This window comes from Podarcis cretensis (assembly GCF_951804945.1).
Source record: "Podarcis cretensis genome assembly, chromosome: 3".
In the NCBI taxonomy this organism is placed as follows: domain Eukaryota; kingdom Metazoa; phylum Chordata; class Lepidosauria; order Squamata; family Lacertidae; genus Podarcis; species Podarcis cretensis.
The window spans coordinates 95476954-95493665 of NC_137172.1; the positions used below are offsets into that span (position 1 = coordinate 95476954).

Consider the following 16712-nt stretch of genomic DNA (forward strand, 5'->3'; position numbering starts at 1 on the left):
AAACGGATGCCAACAACTGACTGCTTCTGAACTTTCAGCATGTGCCCACATATTTCCCAAAATATATCTGCAACTGCAAGTGCTCTGCTGTACTGTTCTTTTTCACTGAAAGTCAGTATCATGCCTGCAGCTTATATGTATTTCTGAGGAATCACGGAATAGACACAACTATGTGTTTGATGTTCTTATGCTCCCGCAGAGTTCTCCTCTTGGCTTTTGGTGGCTCGGACTGAGCAAGGGGATCAGGGTTCCAAGAGCCACAGTAAAGAGCTAGGCTGAAGGTTGAGTTCCAGAGAAAACAGCAATATGAAGCAAGTCACAAGGAGCCTTAGCATTGTTGCTCAGACTTATACACCAAGCAAGCCTGAAGTAACATTTATATAGGGTCTGCCAAGTCGCTACTCAGGTCTTCTGGTGCAGCTGGGCTGCAGCATAGCAAAGATTAGGCCAGTAACTCAGTGGTTTAGGAAATTAGGTGCAATGGGCTCTGCTGCTAAGAATGCCCTGATGGTGTAGTGCTTGCAGAAATGGATGCAAGGTTCTTACGTTCTGCACCTGCTTGGGGCAACTTTTCTTTTAGATATGCTTTAGCACCAGAGGCATGAAGAAGTTGGTGTGCAGATACACCCAAAAACTTAGGAAAAGAACCCTTCAGGGATAGCAGGAAAGCATTCTTAACACTCTGGCCTGGGGATATTTTTGTCCCTGCAAGTGTGATGGACGCAGCTTAATGTTGGCAGCTTTCAAGGCAAATTATTTGGCTTGGGTACTAGTTTGATTGCTTTTTCTAGCTTTACTGCCAAGGTTTGTTTTTTAAATGTTTATCTGGAACGGAATTATAGTCTACTGGCTGTCCTGTGTGACCTTGAGCAAATCAGGTGGTAACTGATTCCCTGCAAAGAACATGTAAATTAGGGACAATTGCATGAATCTTTTGATCAGAACCATTGTGAGGCCTACTAATTAAATTTCCATCTGCTTCTCAGTTCTGCAGTTTGACTCATTAGAAAAGTGGCAAATTAATTAATCTGTAATTGTGCTAGACCAGACTCCATTCACAAAGCAAACACATTACTGTGTATTTGCCAGGCTCCCCAAACTATCTGAGTTAATGCAAAACTTGTCAGCTACTGTTTTTGCCTCCTGCCCTTGTGTACTTCCAAAGCCCAGGGTAGTCATTCTGTATCCCTGCACCAAGCCAGTTAAACTGAGACTGCATCGTTCCAAAAGTGGGCTTCAATCCAGATCTTTTCAAGTTTATATATATTATAAGACATGATTTCATCCTATTCCCTGGCATTCAACTAATAATGCAGTATGCCAGTCAGTAACTGCTTACAATTTACATCCAGAAACAGTAACTATTGCTTACAAAATCTTCCTTACGTAACTATCTGTGTAACAAGAAAGACGTATTAAGGAAGCAGGCAGTGAGGAACTGCCATCTCCCCTCACGGCTACTTTCAACATTTGGCATGGCTACTTTCAACATTTGGGATAGGCCCCTCTTCTGGAGACAATTATTACCAACTGCCTTGTCAGGATGAACCCCATTTGCTTTGGGTGTGATGGTATCAATTTGGGCCACATTAGCCTACCTGCCACAACAAAGTGGCAGATTCTGCCTAGGTCTCAGACATGCCCTGTAAGTGCAACAACAACTGGCTGTATTACAGCAGTTCCAGGAGCTATGACACCATGATTTTTTTCTCAGAGGCTGCTAAGGCCTATTTGTGGATGTGTTTTTAAAAAAATTTGATCAGCCCATTTCCATCCAAGGTGGTCCTTATAAATTCTTTATAAATTAGAATGTTGTGCCTAAGTTTTATTGTTTTCCTTTTCCTTCTCCATTCTTATTTTCTTGCATGTCCTTTTGATTGTAAACCTGAAGATAGGGACTATGTTATTTTTATTGGTTTCTGAGTTGCTGTGGGAACTTTTCTAACTGAAGACCAGGGTATAAATGCTTTAAATAAGTAATTTAAAAAAGTAAACAATAAAATTAACTGCCAAGCTAAACTCATACAATACTAGGAGAGGTTAGAGCCTCGTGTTGGGCAAAGGATTCCTGCATTGCAAGGGGATGGACTTAGATGACCCTCGCGGTCCCTTCCATCTCTACAGTTCTATGATTCTACTACTAAGTGACAACGAATGCTGTTGGCATCTGTCTGTCTTGAGAGACAATGGAATGCACCTCCAGGGATGAACTCAAACCGTGTGTTAGCAGTACTGAAATGACCTCTCCAGGGTCACATTACAAACTGTGAAGTTACTGTGATTGCTACAAAGCACAACTAGATTGCATGATTGCTTGAAAAGAAGATTAATGCCCAGGGGTTCAAATTATGGGCCAGGAACCCTGAAACATAGGGGAGAAATGATTCACTGCTGTGAGAACATAAAAAGGCACTGGGGATATTCTTTGTGGCCAGCAACAACTATGTAAAGAAATCAACTATTTAATGTCTGCCCTTCATGTCAATACCTTTTAATATTTAATCATCTTAAAACGGAAGATTCTTGCATGTAGCAGTCGACTGCATCACACATTATGTGAGAATTTCCACACAATGACATGAGATCCGAGTATGTACACACGGATGTACATATGCCTCAAACCATTTTGGCAAGTTTTCTACTCAGTACACAGGGTGGAATGAAACAAAAAACAATTAACTCTAACATTGTACATACGTAATTCAAAGTCAGAAGTGGATTCTGCTGTGCAAAGGTGGAGAGAATGAGATTGTTTGAGCCTCCATTTACTGTATTCTGGAGATGAGGATTACAAATTGAAGGAACACATAACAGGAGGTTTAAAATCTCCCCTTGTGGCACTGTATTGGAATGTTTCAGGAAAGAAGGGGAGAAAAAACAACCCCAAGAAATTCAACAGATACAGCTTCTTCATCCACCTGATGCTTCGAAAAAGCTTATTTTTTGCATTTCTGTATTTCATGCATGTGTTTGAGGCATAGAAACCAAAACCAAAAATAGGAGGCAGTCACCACAGTAGAGAAATTGCAACTTAAAAACTTTATTAGGGCCAAAATTCACAATGTGGTATGTAGTTACAAAGAACCGTTCCTAGGGTTGTCATATTTTGAACTAGGGGCCTTGTAGTTATAACTCTTAACAGTAGTTTGATCTCCAGTAATGAGTACATGATCATGTTTAAATCCATGCAAATAACGTACCGGTATTTCACTGGTACATTTCCACAGGCTGGTCCTTTTTGAAAGGCACAAAAGGAGGCCAAGATATGGTCAGTTGGCAACCCTGACTCTTTTTCAAACTACAATTTCTGCTGACTCTCTGAAGATGTTGAGATATGAATATACAATGACTCAACGGAACCCACCTATGGCATCATCATCTACTCAGCCAATCACCTTTCTTCTCTCTATCCCCTTATGATTTGAAGCTTGCTCAGCAGATGACAACCGGCAGTTGACTACTGGTGCTTGAGGGTACCAGTATCAACGTTATAAAAATGATCGTTGTCTTCTTTATTTTTATCTTTTCTATGCTGATAGCCCTCTTGGAGGTAAGTGATAAATAAAAGGAAGTACCCCCGAATATAAGCTGCACTGTTTTCCAATTTCAGACCCTAAAAGTTAAAGTGCGGCTTATATTAGCAACATTTTACCATATACTGCTGAAAGTGGCTGGGGAGTGCAGTCTACTAACCAGTTTGGAGGCTAGGGAGGTGCGCGCCCATCTCTCAGCTGGTTGGCCGTGTGTGCAGCTCTCTACAATCATTTCGATATACCGGTAACTAAAACCCTAAACCTAAACTAACTAGAATTAATTACCGTATTTTTCGCTCCATAAGACACACCTTTTCCCTCCTAAAAAGTAAGGGGAAATGTGTGTGCATCTTATGGAGCGAAACAGGGGGAGGCAAACAGGAAAAGCCCCCAAGAGCCGCACACAAGCTCCGCGTGGCTATTGCGGGCGTTTCCCCAGGTGGGAGAAGGGACTGAGGCAGCAAGTCAGTCCCTTCTCCCTCCTCGTAGAAAAGTCTGCAGGAGCCGCAGGAGTACCATATACTGCTGAAAGCGGCTGAAGAGCGGGCCACAAACTAGCTGGGAGGCGAGCGTGCAGCTCCCCCAGCCACTGCCAAGTATATACTGTGCAAATTGGTTTTGTGGAAGTGGAAAAAAAGAATTTTGATCTAAAATAACTATTTTTCCATTTTTCTAAGCTGTAGCACCAGTTACCAGTTGTACCTGAGCTGAGTAGTGACACAGTGTTTTTGATGACAGTGAAGATGATAAAGGGGATGCTGAAACTTTTCCAGTCTTGGCGGTGGCAGGGGGAGCTGCACGTTCACCTCCCAGCTGGTTGGCGGCCCGCGCTCCCCAGCCGCTTTCAGCAGCATATGGTAAAAGATAGGCTTCCCATCAACGGAGCAAGCCAGTTGGTCCCAAGACTCAGTTATTAGAAATATCAGAGATTCTATCTATATACTCATAGCTGTCTTTTTCATTGTGTGTGACAGATCTTCATCCAGGGATTGATAAAGAAATTCCAGGGCAAAGGTAAGTAGATGAAAGCATATCTCTGAAGACTTTTTTTTTTTTTGTTTCCTCAGAAAATAAAGAAGAATGCTACATGTTCTATCCAGAGATGCCTTGCTGCTCTGCAGAATTACAAGCTCTGGAAGAACTGGGTAAGCTTTTAACTTAGTAATGCAAATACATGCACACCAGGTATAGGGATGATCCAGAGATATCAAAGATATTCTCAGTTCTTGTCCTGTTGTTCATTGCCCCCACCCCCCACCTCTTCTTCGGGCACTTGAGGCAACTAGATGTGCTGAGAGGGTGCGTGTGAGGCTTTGAGCAGAGTTGGGATTCTGGAGATGCTGTGATAGCTGCAGGAGAAAGTAGAAGAATAACCTAATAAACACAAATACTTCACAGTGAGTTTATTAACTTCACAGGGACTTACTTGAAAGTAAGTGTGCTCAGGATTATATCGGAACATTTCAGCCTATGTATATAAAGTAACTTTAGAAGTTGTGTTCACTAGAGGTAAGCTTGCCCACGGAATCTGCTATAATAAAAATATTAATAAATGAAATAATGGAAGAAACTTATGCTTAAACAGCAATATCATTTTGGTGCTACATGGGTAGTGGAATAGTAATTAGTGGGTCTGGGTGCTCAATGGGAAACCAATGCAATTTATTGGAGATTTAGGAATTAGCAAGCTATCTCTTAGTACTCTTTGCCGATTTAGTCCTACAGTTCCTACACATCATCATCATTATTATTGAACCTACCTTAATGCAACTAGGAATTCTTTTAAGACCCCATTTGTTGAGCTTTCCTATGGGCAAGTCTGAATCTGTGCCAGAGCTGAGCGGAATTTTCCTTCCAATACCAGAGCTGAGTCCTAAAAGACAACCCTAATGAGGGGCCACAGTGGAGCGGCATTGTGGATTTACCACTGCATCCCAAGCTCTAATCGCTTGTACTGGCCAGTGTAGAAATTGGGTGGGGACATTCATTATTTCCTTTTTTTACTGTGTGATGAGGCCCCTTGAGAGAGATGCAGGGCTTTGAACCCAGCAGATCCAAACCCGTCAGCACCTTGCCCTGTCTTTGAGATCTAACACTTGCGATCACTGGAGGTAGCTTGATTTATTTACGACTTCTTATCTGCCCACCGCTGTATTTAATAAATTTAAGTACCGTATTTTTTGCTCTATAAGACTCACTTTTTCCCTCCTAAAAAGTAAGGGGAAATGTGTGTGCGTCTTATGGAGCAAATGCAGGCTGCGCAGCTATCCCAGAAGCCAGAACAGCAAGAGGGATTGCTGCTTTCACTGCGCAGCGATCCCTCTTGCTGTTCTGGCTTCTGAGATTCAGAATATATTTTTTTTATTGTTTTCCTCCTCCAAAAACTAGGTGCGTCTTGTGGTCTGGTGTGCCTTATAGAGCAAAAAATACGGTACCTCCCGGTTGTCATAAAACCTCTAAGCAGAAGTATTGAAATTATAAATTGTATTTATTATTATTATTTATTGGATTTAAGACAGTAGTCCTAGGCCTCACCCTGCAATCTGAGGCTTGGTGACCCTCCTCCCCCCCCTCAAATCAAGGTGCGTAGTCTGACCCCAAGTTATTTTGGCACCTGCTGTTGCAGAAAAACCCCACCAGAACCACCTTCTAGGAACGAAACCGAATAGCCGCTTGCCGCCCTCTCACGACACTCCAGACCAGCCTCGTCTGAGGAGAGCCGCCTCGCTTTAAGCTGGCAGCATAAGTTTCGCTTGGCCGTTGGGCAAAGCGGGGCAAACCGTTGGCGGGCACGAGAGCGGCCGGCGGATTTAATTTCTGCCCCCTCCCGCCTCGCCCTTGGGAGCTTTATATGGTCTTGCGTGCCGCCGTCGCGCGAGGGGGGGGGGCCGCCTCCCGGAGGCTCACCGCTCTTGCGCTACCCCCGCTATCGCGTTTTGCGTGTACAGTTGCGCGTTCCGTCCCGTTGCGCGTGTGTGTATGTCCTTTCGCTCCCACACCGGGCAGTGAGTTGGGGAGCGGAGGTGGTTTTGCTGAGTTGATTGAGTCAGGCAGGCAGGCAAGGGAGTCACCCTGCTATTTCGGATCGCCTGAGGGCACGTTTGCTGCTTCCATCCCCCCCCCCCACCCATGCCTGCGCCTCAGCCGGGCGCGCATCCCCAGCCCGCTTTGCGCGGCGGGGGCAAGATGCGCGTCAGCAGCCCCTCAGATTTCTCCCGCCCCCTCCCTCCCTCGCCGCCAACCGACCCCCCCACCCAATTTCCCCGCCTGAGGTAAAAAGTCCATAGTTAGAGCCGGTGACTGGCTGCCCAGCTATGCGAAGGGCGAGGGGGGAGGAGGAGGAGAAGGGTGGGTGGGAAACCCCTCCTGGCCATTTCCTCGCCTCCCTCGTTCGCTCGCCTGCCTGCCTGCCTGCCTGCAAGCGGGGCTCGGGCGAGGAGCGGAGGCTTGTGGGTAACGAGGAGGCCATAGCCGGAGCAGCGATAGGAATAAGTTCCCTGAGGCGGGAGCGGGGAAAGGAGGGAAATGGTGGCGCGGTGGCTCCCGTGAAGGGGCAGGAACTTGGAAAGGGAGTGTGTGGGGGACCCCTTGAGTGACAGCAGCGGAGAGAAAGAGAGGAGCCCGATCCCAGCGAGGCGGGCCTAGCCCTCCCTCCCTCCAACGGAGGAGGAGGGGGGAGGAAGCCGGGCTCCTCCGCTGCTGGCTTCCCTCTTTCCCTCCTACCCTCCCTCCTCTCGCCTTCTCCCCGTCGGGTGTTGACCTGGTGCAAAATGGCCGAGGCGGCGTGGGGGGCCCGGCCGTGACTGGTTTTCCCGCCTAGTCGGGGGGCGAGGGAGGCGGCGGCAGTTTCCCGCGGGAACCGGCCCTCCCCTCCCCTCCGCCGCCCACCTTCCCCCCTCGGCGGGCCGTTCATGCCTGGGAAGCGGAGGTGGCGGCGGGGGACGCCAAGCGGGCGGGTGGAGCAGCGGCGGCAGCGCCCGCCCCAATCGGGGGACGACGAGGAGGCGGCGGCGGTGCTGGTGGAGGAGGGCGAGGGTGGCCGCGGGCGCCCCGCTCTCTGTTGCTCCTGAGGCAGGCAGGCCTGGCCGGAGCGGGCCGGGACTGAGCGGTCCCGCCGGGTCCCCTTGGGCCGCTCCTTAGGCCCCGAAGCAGATACCTACCGGCGGCGCTGGCGGCGGAAGGCGCTCCTCGCTTGCTGCCGCCGCCGCCGCCGCCGCCCTCTCGTCCCGCTGCCGGACAGCCGTCGCCGGGCTTCCCTAGGCGCCCGGGGAGGGAGAGGAGAAAGAAGGCGGCGGCAACGAGGGACCCTCGGGGAGCGGGACAATGAACCACCAGCAGCAAGCGGTGAAAATGTCCGCTTCGCCGCCGCCGCCGCCCGAATCCGGAGGAGGGATCTCGGGGCGCCAGAGGAAGCTGGAGTCCATGATCCGGGACCCCAGGTCTCCAGTCAATGTGGAAAGTTTGTTGGTGAGTTCGCCGGCGGGAGAAAGAGATGCGAGGTTTTGGAGGGGTAGCTTCATATTAGAGGGAAGGGCAGGGATGGGAGAGAAACTTGTGGGTTGGGTTGTTGTTGTTTGGGGGGGAAAGGAGAGGATTTTATTTGGTGGGGGTGCCTTGAGTTCGACCCCCGCGTTTTAAGTGACTGAAGAAAGAGGCTGGCTGCCTTGGGTGTATGGGAGCCTGGATCCCACTTTTGCTTTGGAAGGGAAGAGTTGGGTGGGGGAGAGAGGATGTAAAGAGGCACAGCTTTTTCGCTACGGGCTGGTCTGGGAAAGGGTCCTGTTTAGATAAAGCAAGGGTTAATAATCGCTGTCTCTGTCCTCTTCCTCCCGCCCCTCTCCACACACCCCAAAATCTAGCGGCAGTGAGGGATTTTTGGTTGAGATACTTGATTGGATGGACGGTGCAGTTCTAATGAACATTCTTTTCTTCAGGGAGGAGTGAAGGCGGGGAGGGGTGCTGGCAGTCGCATTCAGTTTGGCCTGATGAAAGCTCTTTTCCCCCCACCTTAGAAAGCTGGGAAGGGGGATGGGTGGGAGAGAAGTAAAGAAGAAACATGCCATTGAGGGTGCAGGCAAGGGTTGTGGGGAGAGAAACGTTTATGTGTGTGGTTAGGAATGATTCTCACATCATTCCTGAATGTATTTATTTGGAGGGTGAAGTCGCAGCTGAGCTTGCTTCCCAGTGTTGGTTAGGGATGCAGGGGTTCACTTTGATCCTAAACTTTCATGTTGGATGTTTCATTCAATGATTTGCAAATAGTTTGGTGTAAATCTGCCTGTGTTGAGATGTTAGTCCATGTTTCATGTCAGTGTCATCTTTGATTCCTTTGTCTTTGGCTTTCCAATAAACTTCGTTAATGGGAAACCATTGTTGACATTCCGCTTCCAAGCACTGTGCAGAGTACTCAAAAAATTATGGATGTGCTTTGGGAATATCTATTTTGGGAAGGTTGTTTAGTAGGAGCTATTAACTTCATTAGCTATATAAACATAAGCATTTCTCTTTCGCCTTATGTTTTTGCAAAAAACAAAACCCTTTCCTTTCCATTGGAAAGCCCATTAAGGAAGAAATATAGGTCTGAGATTTTTCCATTTCTAAACATGTGGTGTGAGCGGTACAATAAGCAAGTTCCCTATATAAGAAAATAGCTTTTGGGATATCACATACTTTATCCCTCCTCTTGGAGAAAGAGGAATGGGATTTTTGTTTCTGTTCCAAGAGTTTCTCTCTGCAGACTTTTTTTGGGGGGGGCAGGGTGAAGCAGCTGGAGTCATTTGCAAAAATGACTCAGTCCTGCTTGGCCAAAGTACAGGAACTGACTAAACTGTGTGTGTGTCTGTCTATGCCGGAGGCAGTAGGGATCTATGCTTGTTACAGACCACTTCAGGGTGTACTGATGGTATTCATGACACTTGAAAAGTATTGCAGAATGTTTCAGTAGGCTATGCTTGTGTTCAGCAAAGAATGCTGCTTCTCAGCATCCAGTCTCCATGTGCTTATTTTCCTCTTCATTTAGTGAGCCTTCTGGCTACAGAAGCAGAAGCAGTTATGAGAGTAGATAACAGAAATTTCAAATAAATACTTAATTTTGGGATGACTCTTCCTTCCCTCTTCAGCAATTCAATCTTTTACAGTTGTTAACTGTTGGATTGTTGTATGAGTAGGACCTTATATAATCAAAGTAAGTCATTTCAAGTAAACTTTCTTCATACATGTACATTTATAAATTGCCATTTGTTTGTACATGTATAGCTGCTTTTCATCTGCACCTGTGTCAGTTTTCATCTAGTAACTCTAGTAGTAGAAAGGATGGTTGTGTGTTTCCTTTTATTATATGTAATTTGTCAGTATAGCCTTTTTCTGTGTATGGCATTGTTTGTTGATATCTATGGTTGAGACTTTGATGTATTTAGCAAATGAATAAACTCCCAACTGTGCTATTTGTGTGGAGAGGTTGCATTTTCAAGGTGTATTAATTCTCAGTATAAACTGTAATACTCAGGAAAAGCAAAGACTTGTACAAGAGTTGTAACCCCCTTTTATAGGAATTTTTATAGCCAGTGCCACACAAGATGTTACGGTATACTGCCCTCTTGATCCTAACGAAGTTCATACCTTTCTAAGTTTTTTATTGCACTTTGGCTAAGTATAAGGGGAAAGAAGTCTTGTTCTAGTTGCCATGGGCAGTCTAGGCACCTTTTTTGCAGTGACGTTTATCGCCATTATTGTTATCGATTTCATTACTATACTCTTATATTTTAAAGGAAAAAACTCAAAGCGGTTTACAACACATTAAAACATCTAAGAAAACAATCCAGAAGAAAACAAATTCAAGCTTCAAGGAAAATATTTCAGATCCTTCTCTAATATTAATTTAATATAGCTACCCCATAGCAGAAGTACTCTAGGAAGCCAGTGTAGTGTATCATAGAATCATAGAATCATAGAGTTGGAAGAGACCACAAGGGCCATTGAGTCCAACCCCCTGCCAAGCAGGAAACACCATCAGAGCACTCCTGACATATGGTTGTCAAGCCTCTGCTTAAAGACCTCCAAAGAAGGAGACTCCACCACACTCCTTGGCAGCAAATTCCACTGTCGAACAGCTCTTACTGTCAGGAAGTTCTTCCTAATGTTTAGGTGGAATCTTCTTTCTTGTAGTTTGGATCCATTGCTCCGTGCCCGCTTCTCTGGAGCAGCAGAAAACAACCTTTCTCCCTCCTCTATGTGACATCCTTTTATATATTTGAACATGGCTATCATATCACCCCTTAACCTCCTCTTCTCCAGCTCCCTTAACCGTTCCTCATAAGGCATCGTTTCCAGGCCTTTGACCATTTTGGTTGCCCTCCTCTGGACACGTTCCAGTTTGTCAGTGTCCTTCTTGAACTGTGGTGCCCAGAACTGGACACAGTACTCCAGGTGAGGTCTGAGCAGAGCAGAATACAGTGGCACTATTACTTCCCTTGATCTAGATGCTATACTCCTATTGATGCAGCCCAGCATTGCATTGGCCTTTTTAGCTGCCACGTCACACTGTTGGCTCATGTCAAGTTTGTGGTCAACCAAGACTCCTAGATCCTTTTCACATGTACTGCTCTCAAGCCAGGTGTCACCCATCTTGTATTTGTGCCTCTCATTTTTTTTGCCCAAGTGCAATACTTTACATTTCTCCCTGTTAAAATTCATCTTGTTTGTTTTGGCCCAGTTCTCTAATCTGTCAAGGTCATTTTGAAGTGTGATCCTGTCCTCGGGGGTGTTAGCCACCCCTCCCAGTTTGGTGTCATCTGCAAATTTGATCAGGATGCCCTTGAGTCCATCATCCAAGTCGTTGATAAAGATGTTGAATAAGACCGGGCCCAAGACAGAACCCTGCCCTGTGGCACCCCACTAGTCACTCTTCTCCAGGATGAAGAGGAACCATTGATGAGCACCCTTTGGGTTTGGTCAGTCAGCCAGTTACAAATCCACTGAGTGGTAGCATAGTCAAGTCCACATTTTACCAGCTTCTTTACAAGAATATCATGGGGCACCTTGTCAAATGCCTTGCTGAAATCAAGGTAGGCTACATCCACTGCGTTCCTTCATCTACCAGGCTTGTAATTCTGTCAAAAAACGAGATTTTTGACAGAAAAAGAGGTTAGTCTGACATGACTTATTTTTCAGAAATCCATGCTGACTATTGGTGATCACAGCATTCCTTTCTAGGTGCTCACAGACTGTTTGCTTAATGATCTGCTCCAGAATCTTCCCTGGTATTGATGTCAGACTGACTGGGCGGTAATTATTTGGGTCCTCTCTTTTCCCCTTTTTGAAAATAGGGACAACATTTGCCCTCCTCCAGTCTGCCGGGACTTCGCCTGTTCTCCAGGAATTCTCAAAGATGACTGCCAGTGGTTCTGAGATCACATCCGCCAGTTCTTTTAATACTCTTGGATGCAGTTCATCTGGCCCTGGAGACTTGAATACATCTAGACTAGCCAAGTATTATTGTACTGTCTCCTTAGTTATTCTGGGCTGTGTTTCCTCTGCTGAATCATTTGCTCCAAATTCTTCAGGTCTGGCATTGTTTTCTTTATCGGAGAAGACTGAGGCAAAGAAGGCATTGAGGTGTTCAGCCCTTTCTGTGTCCCCTGTTTGCATTTCACCATCTTCTCCTCTGAGTGACCCCACTGTTTTTTTGTTCTTCCTTTTCCTACGAACATACCCATAAAAGCCTTTTTTGTTGCTTTTAACCTCTCTAGCAAGCCTGAGTTCATTCTGTGCTTTAGCTTTTCTGACTTTGTGTCTACACGTGCTGGCTATTTGTTTGAATTCCTCTTTGGTGGTTTCCCCCCTTTTCCATTTTTTGTACACATCCTTTTTTAATCTTAACTCAGTTAAAAGTTCTATAGATAGCCACCCTGGCTTCTTTAGGCACCTTCCATGTTTCCGTCTCATTGGTATTGCCTGAAGTTGTGCTTTTACTATCTCCCTCTTAACAAACTCCCAGCCATCATGAACTCCCTTTCTTTTTAGTATTACTGTCCATGGGATCTCACCCAGCACTTCCCTAAGTTTTATGAAGTCGGCTTTCTTAAAGTCAAGAAATTGAGTCCTAGTATGCTTGGCTGCTCCTTTCCGCTGTATAGTAAACTTCAGAAGAGCATGATCACTCGCGCCTAATGATCCTTCCACTTCTACCCCACTAACCAGGTCATCAACATTGGTTAGGACCAGATCTAAAATGGCTGTTCCTCTTGTTGCTTCTCCCACTTTCTGGACAATGAAGTTGTCTGCAAGGCCAGTGAGGAATCTGTTTGACCTTATGCTCTTGGCTGAGTTTGACATCCAACAAATATCTGGGTAATTGAAGTCCCCCATTACTACTATCTCCCTTCCTTTTGCATTCTTGGCCATCTGTTCCAGGAAGGCATCATCTATGTCCTCCGTTTGGCTTGGGGATCTATAGTAAACTCCCACAATGAGGTCACTGTTATTCTTCTCTCCCTTAATTTTGACCCAAATGCTCTCACTTTGGCTTTGAGGTTCTAAATCTTGGATCTCTTCACAGGTATACACATCCCTGACATATAACGCCACTCCTCCTCCTTTCTTGTCTAGTCTGTTTCTCTGAAATAGATTGTATCCCTCCATTATTACATTCCAGTCGTGGGACTTATCCCACCAGGTTTCAGTGATGCCTATTATGTCATATTTAGTTTGCTGTACCAAGAGCTCAAGCTCATCTTGTTTATTTCCCATGCTTTGCGCATTAGTGTACAGAATTGAAGTCCATTAATCATTCCCCCGTGTCTCTTATTTAAGGATTTTTTCCTCCCACCACTAGGTCTGCGTGCTGTTTGCTCCATTTGGTCTATGACATTTGGATGATCATAGACTCATAGACTCCTACCTTCAGGAGCACTGTCTCCCTCCCCCACATTAGTCAGTTTAAAGCCCTGCTGATGAGGTTTCTGAGATTTTTGGCAAAAACACTCCTCCCAACCGTTGTGAGGTGCAGCCCATCGCTTGCCAGAAGTCCATCTTCAAGAAACTGCAGTCCGTGATCTAAGAATCCAAACCGTTCCTGTTTATACCATTTGTGAAGCCAGCTGTTCACTTCCACTATTTTTCCCTCTCTCCCTGGGCCACATCGTTCAACTAGGAGGACAGATGAGATGACAATTTGTGCATTTAATTGCTTCAATTAGTGGTTAAAGTGTCTGACTAAGACCTGGGAAATCAGGGTTCAAATCCCCACTCAGTCACGAAGCTCACTGGGAGACCTTGAGTCAGTCACATCTTCTTAACCTACCTTGCAGGGTTGTTGTAGGGATTTATTGAGGAGGGGGATTAATCATGTACTCCTTGGAGGAAAAGGTGGGATATAAATGCAATAAATAAGCTCTTCTGCTTTCCTGCTTTAAAAAGCTGGAGGGGCTAGCCAGGTGGAAATGTCAGTCACCAACCTGGCATTTGGAGATCTCCACGCGGCCACAGTTAGACCTGTGCCAGTCACAAAATGCTCCTGGTGCCAGGGGAATTTAATGCAAGGTCTGACCTGCTGCACAATGCCTCCTCTTGACGATAGGGTTTGATCTAAAGGCATTATTTGTTGTGGTAGATGGGGAAATGTACTCCCAAACTGATACTCAACAAATACTATTCTGGGTTTGATTATTTTTTTTAATAGAAAAAAGTTAGGTCTTTATAAAAGATAATAGGAATCCCTACTCCTATTGTGCAGACAGGCCAAGGGTGAGAGAGTAACATGCCCAAGAGCATGGTGTCTATGAAATAAGAGCGCAAGCCTAAGTCCACTCTGTGAATTTCTATATGCCTTCCATGTACTTCCTGTTGAGAAGATTGAAGGACCCAGCTCATAAAACTTGGCACTCAAACAAAACTCACAGAAATCGTGATTGGTAACTTCCTGACATATTTTTATATTACTTGGGAATCTACAAATATTTACATTTAATATCAGTGGTATGCAAGGCCTTAGATTGGGGTTCAGAAAGCCCCTTGGTGCTTATGAGAATGGAATGCAGCTGCATTGAGAGGTGGGAATTCTTCCTTTCCCTCTCATGGCCGGAGCAGAGGTAACTTGTTAAATAAAATATAAGGAGAACATGGGCTAATGCAAATGATGGTAATAGTAAGAATGTATTAAAGAAATTGAGGGTGTTGCCAATAGAGTGGGAAATCTGCATAGCGTGTGCCACAGAAATTAGGTGAGGTTTAGGAACACAAAGTTTTTTTCGTATGCAGATTGGAGCTAATAAGTGCATTTACCTTTTGTTGAAGGTTCATCCGTATGGATTTGAGAGTAAAGGGCCTATAGTCCCGTCACAATCTCTTGAGCTGACGGAGAGTAAGGCAAGTAGACATTTTCATAAAAAGCCACTCTGAATAGAAATGATTTGATTAAGAATTAGCTAAGAACAAATGTGACAATAGTGTACAACAGAGGTTTTCAACCTTTTTGAGTCCACGGCTCCCTTGACCAACTACATTATTTCTGGGACTCCCCTGTGGGGAAACATGCTCTAAGCCTCAGAAGCCAAGCTATGTCACCCCTTGCCTGCAGAGCCGGCAGCCCCGCACCCCTTTTTGAACACCCTCCCTAGTGGAGTGTGTCCTCAGCCTCCTCTCCTCTCCCCTGGTCACCACTGCCCTGGTCTCTTGAGCTGCCTCCCTCCACCCCAGTGAGAACTGCCTCTCTCGCCAGCCCCAGAGGCACCATTCGCCTGGGTAGCTTGTAGCTAGGACTGCTGCAACAAACAGCCACATAAGCCTTCGGGAGGCAGAGACATGAGAGGGCATCAGAGGAGGGAGAGAAGGAAAGAGGGACAGAGGCCAGTGTTGCCCACGGCACCCCTGCCCATTCAAGGCACCCCAGGATGACACGGCACACTGGTTGAAAACCACTGGTGTACATGTTTGGTCTAATAATCCATTGGCTAGCGATCCATATCTATAAACCTTCATTTTCTCCTCACTATGAGCTTTTAAAGCTAGAATGCACAAGCGTTTTTTCTCTTCTTCTCACTCTCCACTGACTAGCCACGATCCTTTAATGCCAGGATAGTGGCAAGAAAGACAGCAACACTCAGTGCAACACCAAGTTTATTGCTATAGGGACTTTGGGGGCTGAATCTCTCATACTGCTGTATGGGAGACAGGTTGAAGGATGACTGCTCACTCTTCCCCTTCTACTACCTATCCTGGCTATAGAAAAAATGGAAATCTGATATGCTACTGGTTGAGAAGAGAACATCACAGGTGAAGTGCATCCAGGTGGCTTTTCTCTGAAGCTGAGGCAAACAGTGGTAGTAATTAATTGGCCCAATGTCTTACTCTTCTCCCATCCTCAGGTGTTCCACCTAAGACTTGCCCAGGCCACCCAAATACTGTCCGTGCTACAAAGCTGTCCTGGTAATCATAGTGCTGCTCAGAATTCCATAGTATCCAAACTTCAGTCAAGACAGGCAGCAGTCGTGGATGAGGCTGTTGTTGGCATAGGTCCCCCAGTGTAGCTTCCACTTTCCCCGACAGGATTAGTAGCTGTTTAATGCCGCAGGAGAGAGTGCTCTGTGTACAGCCTTCCAGTGCAAAATACGGAGTTGCAATGTGGTGATTGCACATGTTGCAATCTGCTGTATGGAGAAATACAGCATATTCGACTTTAAGAGTTTGTGTCTGTTGTAAATACAGCATAACATTGTGGAAGCAATACACATGGTTCTCTTCCTGAAACTTGGGCAAATACCATTTCTCGTTTGGATATTTGCTTGGAGACAGTTGCTCCCTGAGGTGAGAGCTGGTGACTATATATAGAAAGACTGAGTTAGAGAATTCTGGCTTTTCAATGTATTGTTGCCCAGAAGCTACACATCTAGTGTCAGGTGTGTCACTATAACAGAAGTCCTACTTGGCTGTTATATTTACATGTAGTCCACATGCTATTTGGGTGTCCTGCTCATGTTTAAATTTACATGGAATCATGGAAGGGTGTGTTAAGCTCTGCTTCCTCCAGGCCATCTCTGTCTCCTTCCAATGCATGTAGAGCAAGAGTCTGAAACAGGGAGCCTCCATGAGTAAAGGAGGCTTCAAAATCATACCTTTAACCTCCATAAGTCAAGGGCCTTAAGTGGGCTTGCCCTCATTCTTCCTAGTTGTGTGTAGGTTTGC

General features: G+C 45.8%; 1 protein-coding gene and 1 long non-coding RNA gene across 10 annotated transcripts in view; one reads left to right on the forward strand and one right to left on the reverse strand.

Moving 5' to 3' along the window:
- Nucleotides 1-3020: 3020 nt before the first annotated feature.
- Nucleotides 3021-6718, reverse strand: LOC307212680. Its single transcript, XR_013837087.1, has 3 exons — nt 6441-6718; nt 5294-5406; nt 3021-4882 (listed from the first exon to the last, which is right to left on the reverse strand). It is a non-coding gene; the product is annotated as an uncharacterized lncRNA (long non-coding RNA).
- A 994-nt stretch (nt 6719-7712) lies between these two features.
- Nucleotides 7713-16712, forward strand: part of ROCK2 (Rho associated coiled-coil containing protein kinase 2) — a 74905-nt gene continuing 65905 nt past the window's right edge. For 6 of the 9 annotated variants that reach the window (XM_079969621.1, XM_079969625.1, XM_079969626.1 and 3 more), the window contains exons 1-2: nt 7713-8000; nt 14826-14897. In XM_079969621.1, the coding sequence (XP_079825747.1) occupies nt 7857-8000; nt 14826-14897 (216 nt within the window). In that variant the 5' untranslated portion in view covers nt 7713-7856. The remainder of the gene's footprint in view (nt 8001-14825; nt 14898-16712) is intronic. The other 3 variants (XM_079969623.1, XM_079969629.1, XM_079969624.1) reach the window with 1 other exon arrangement.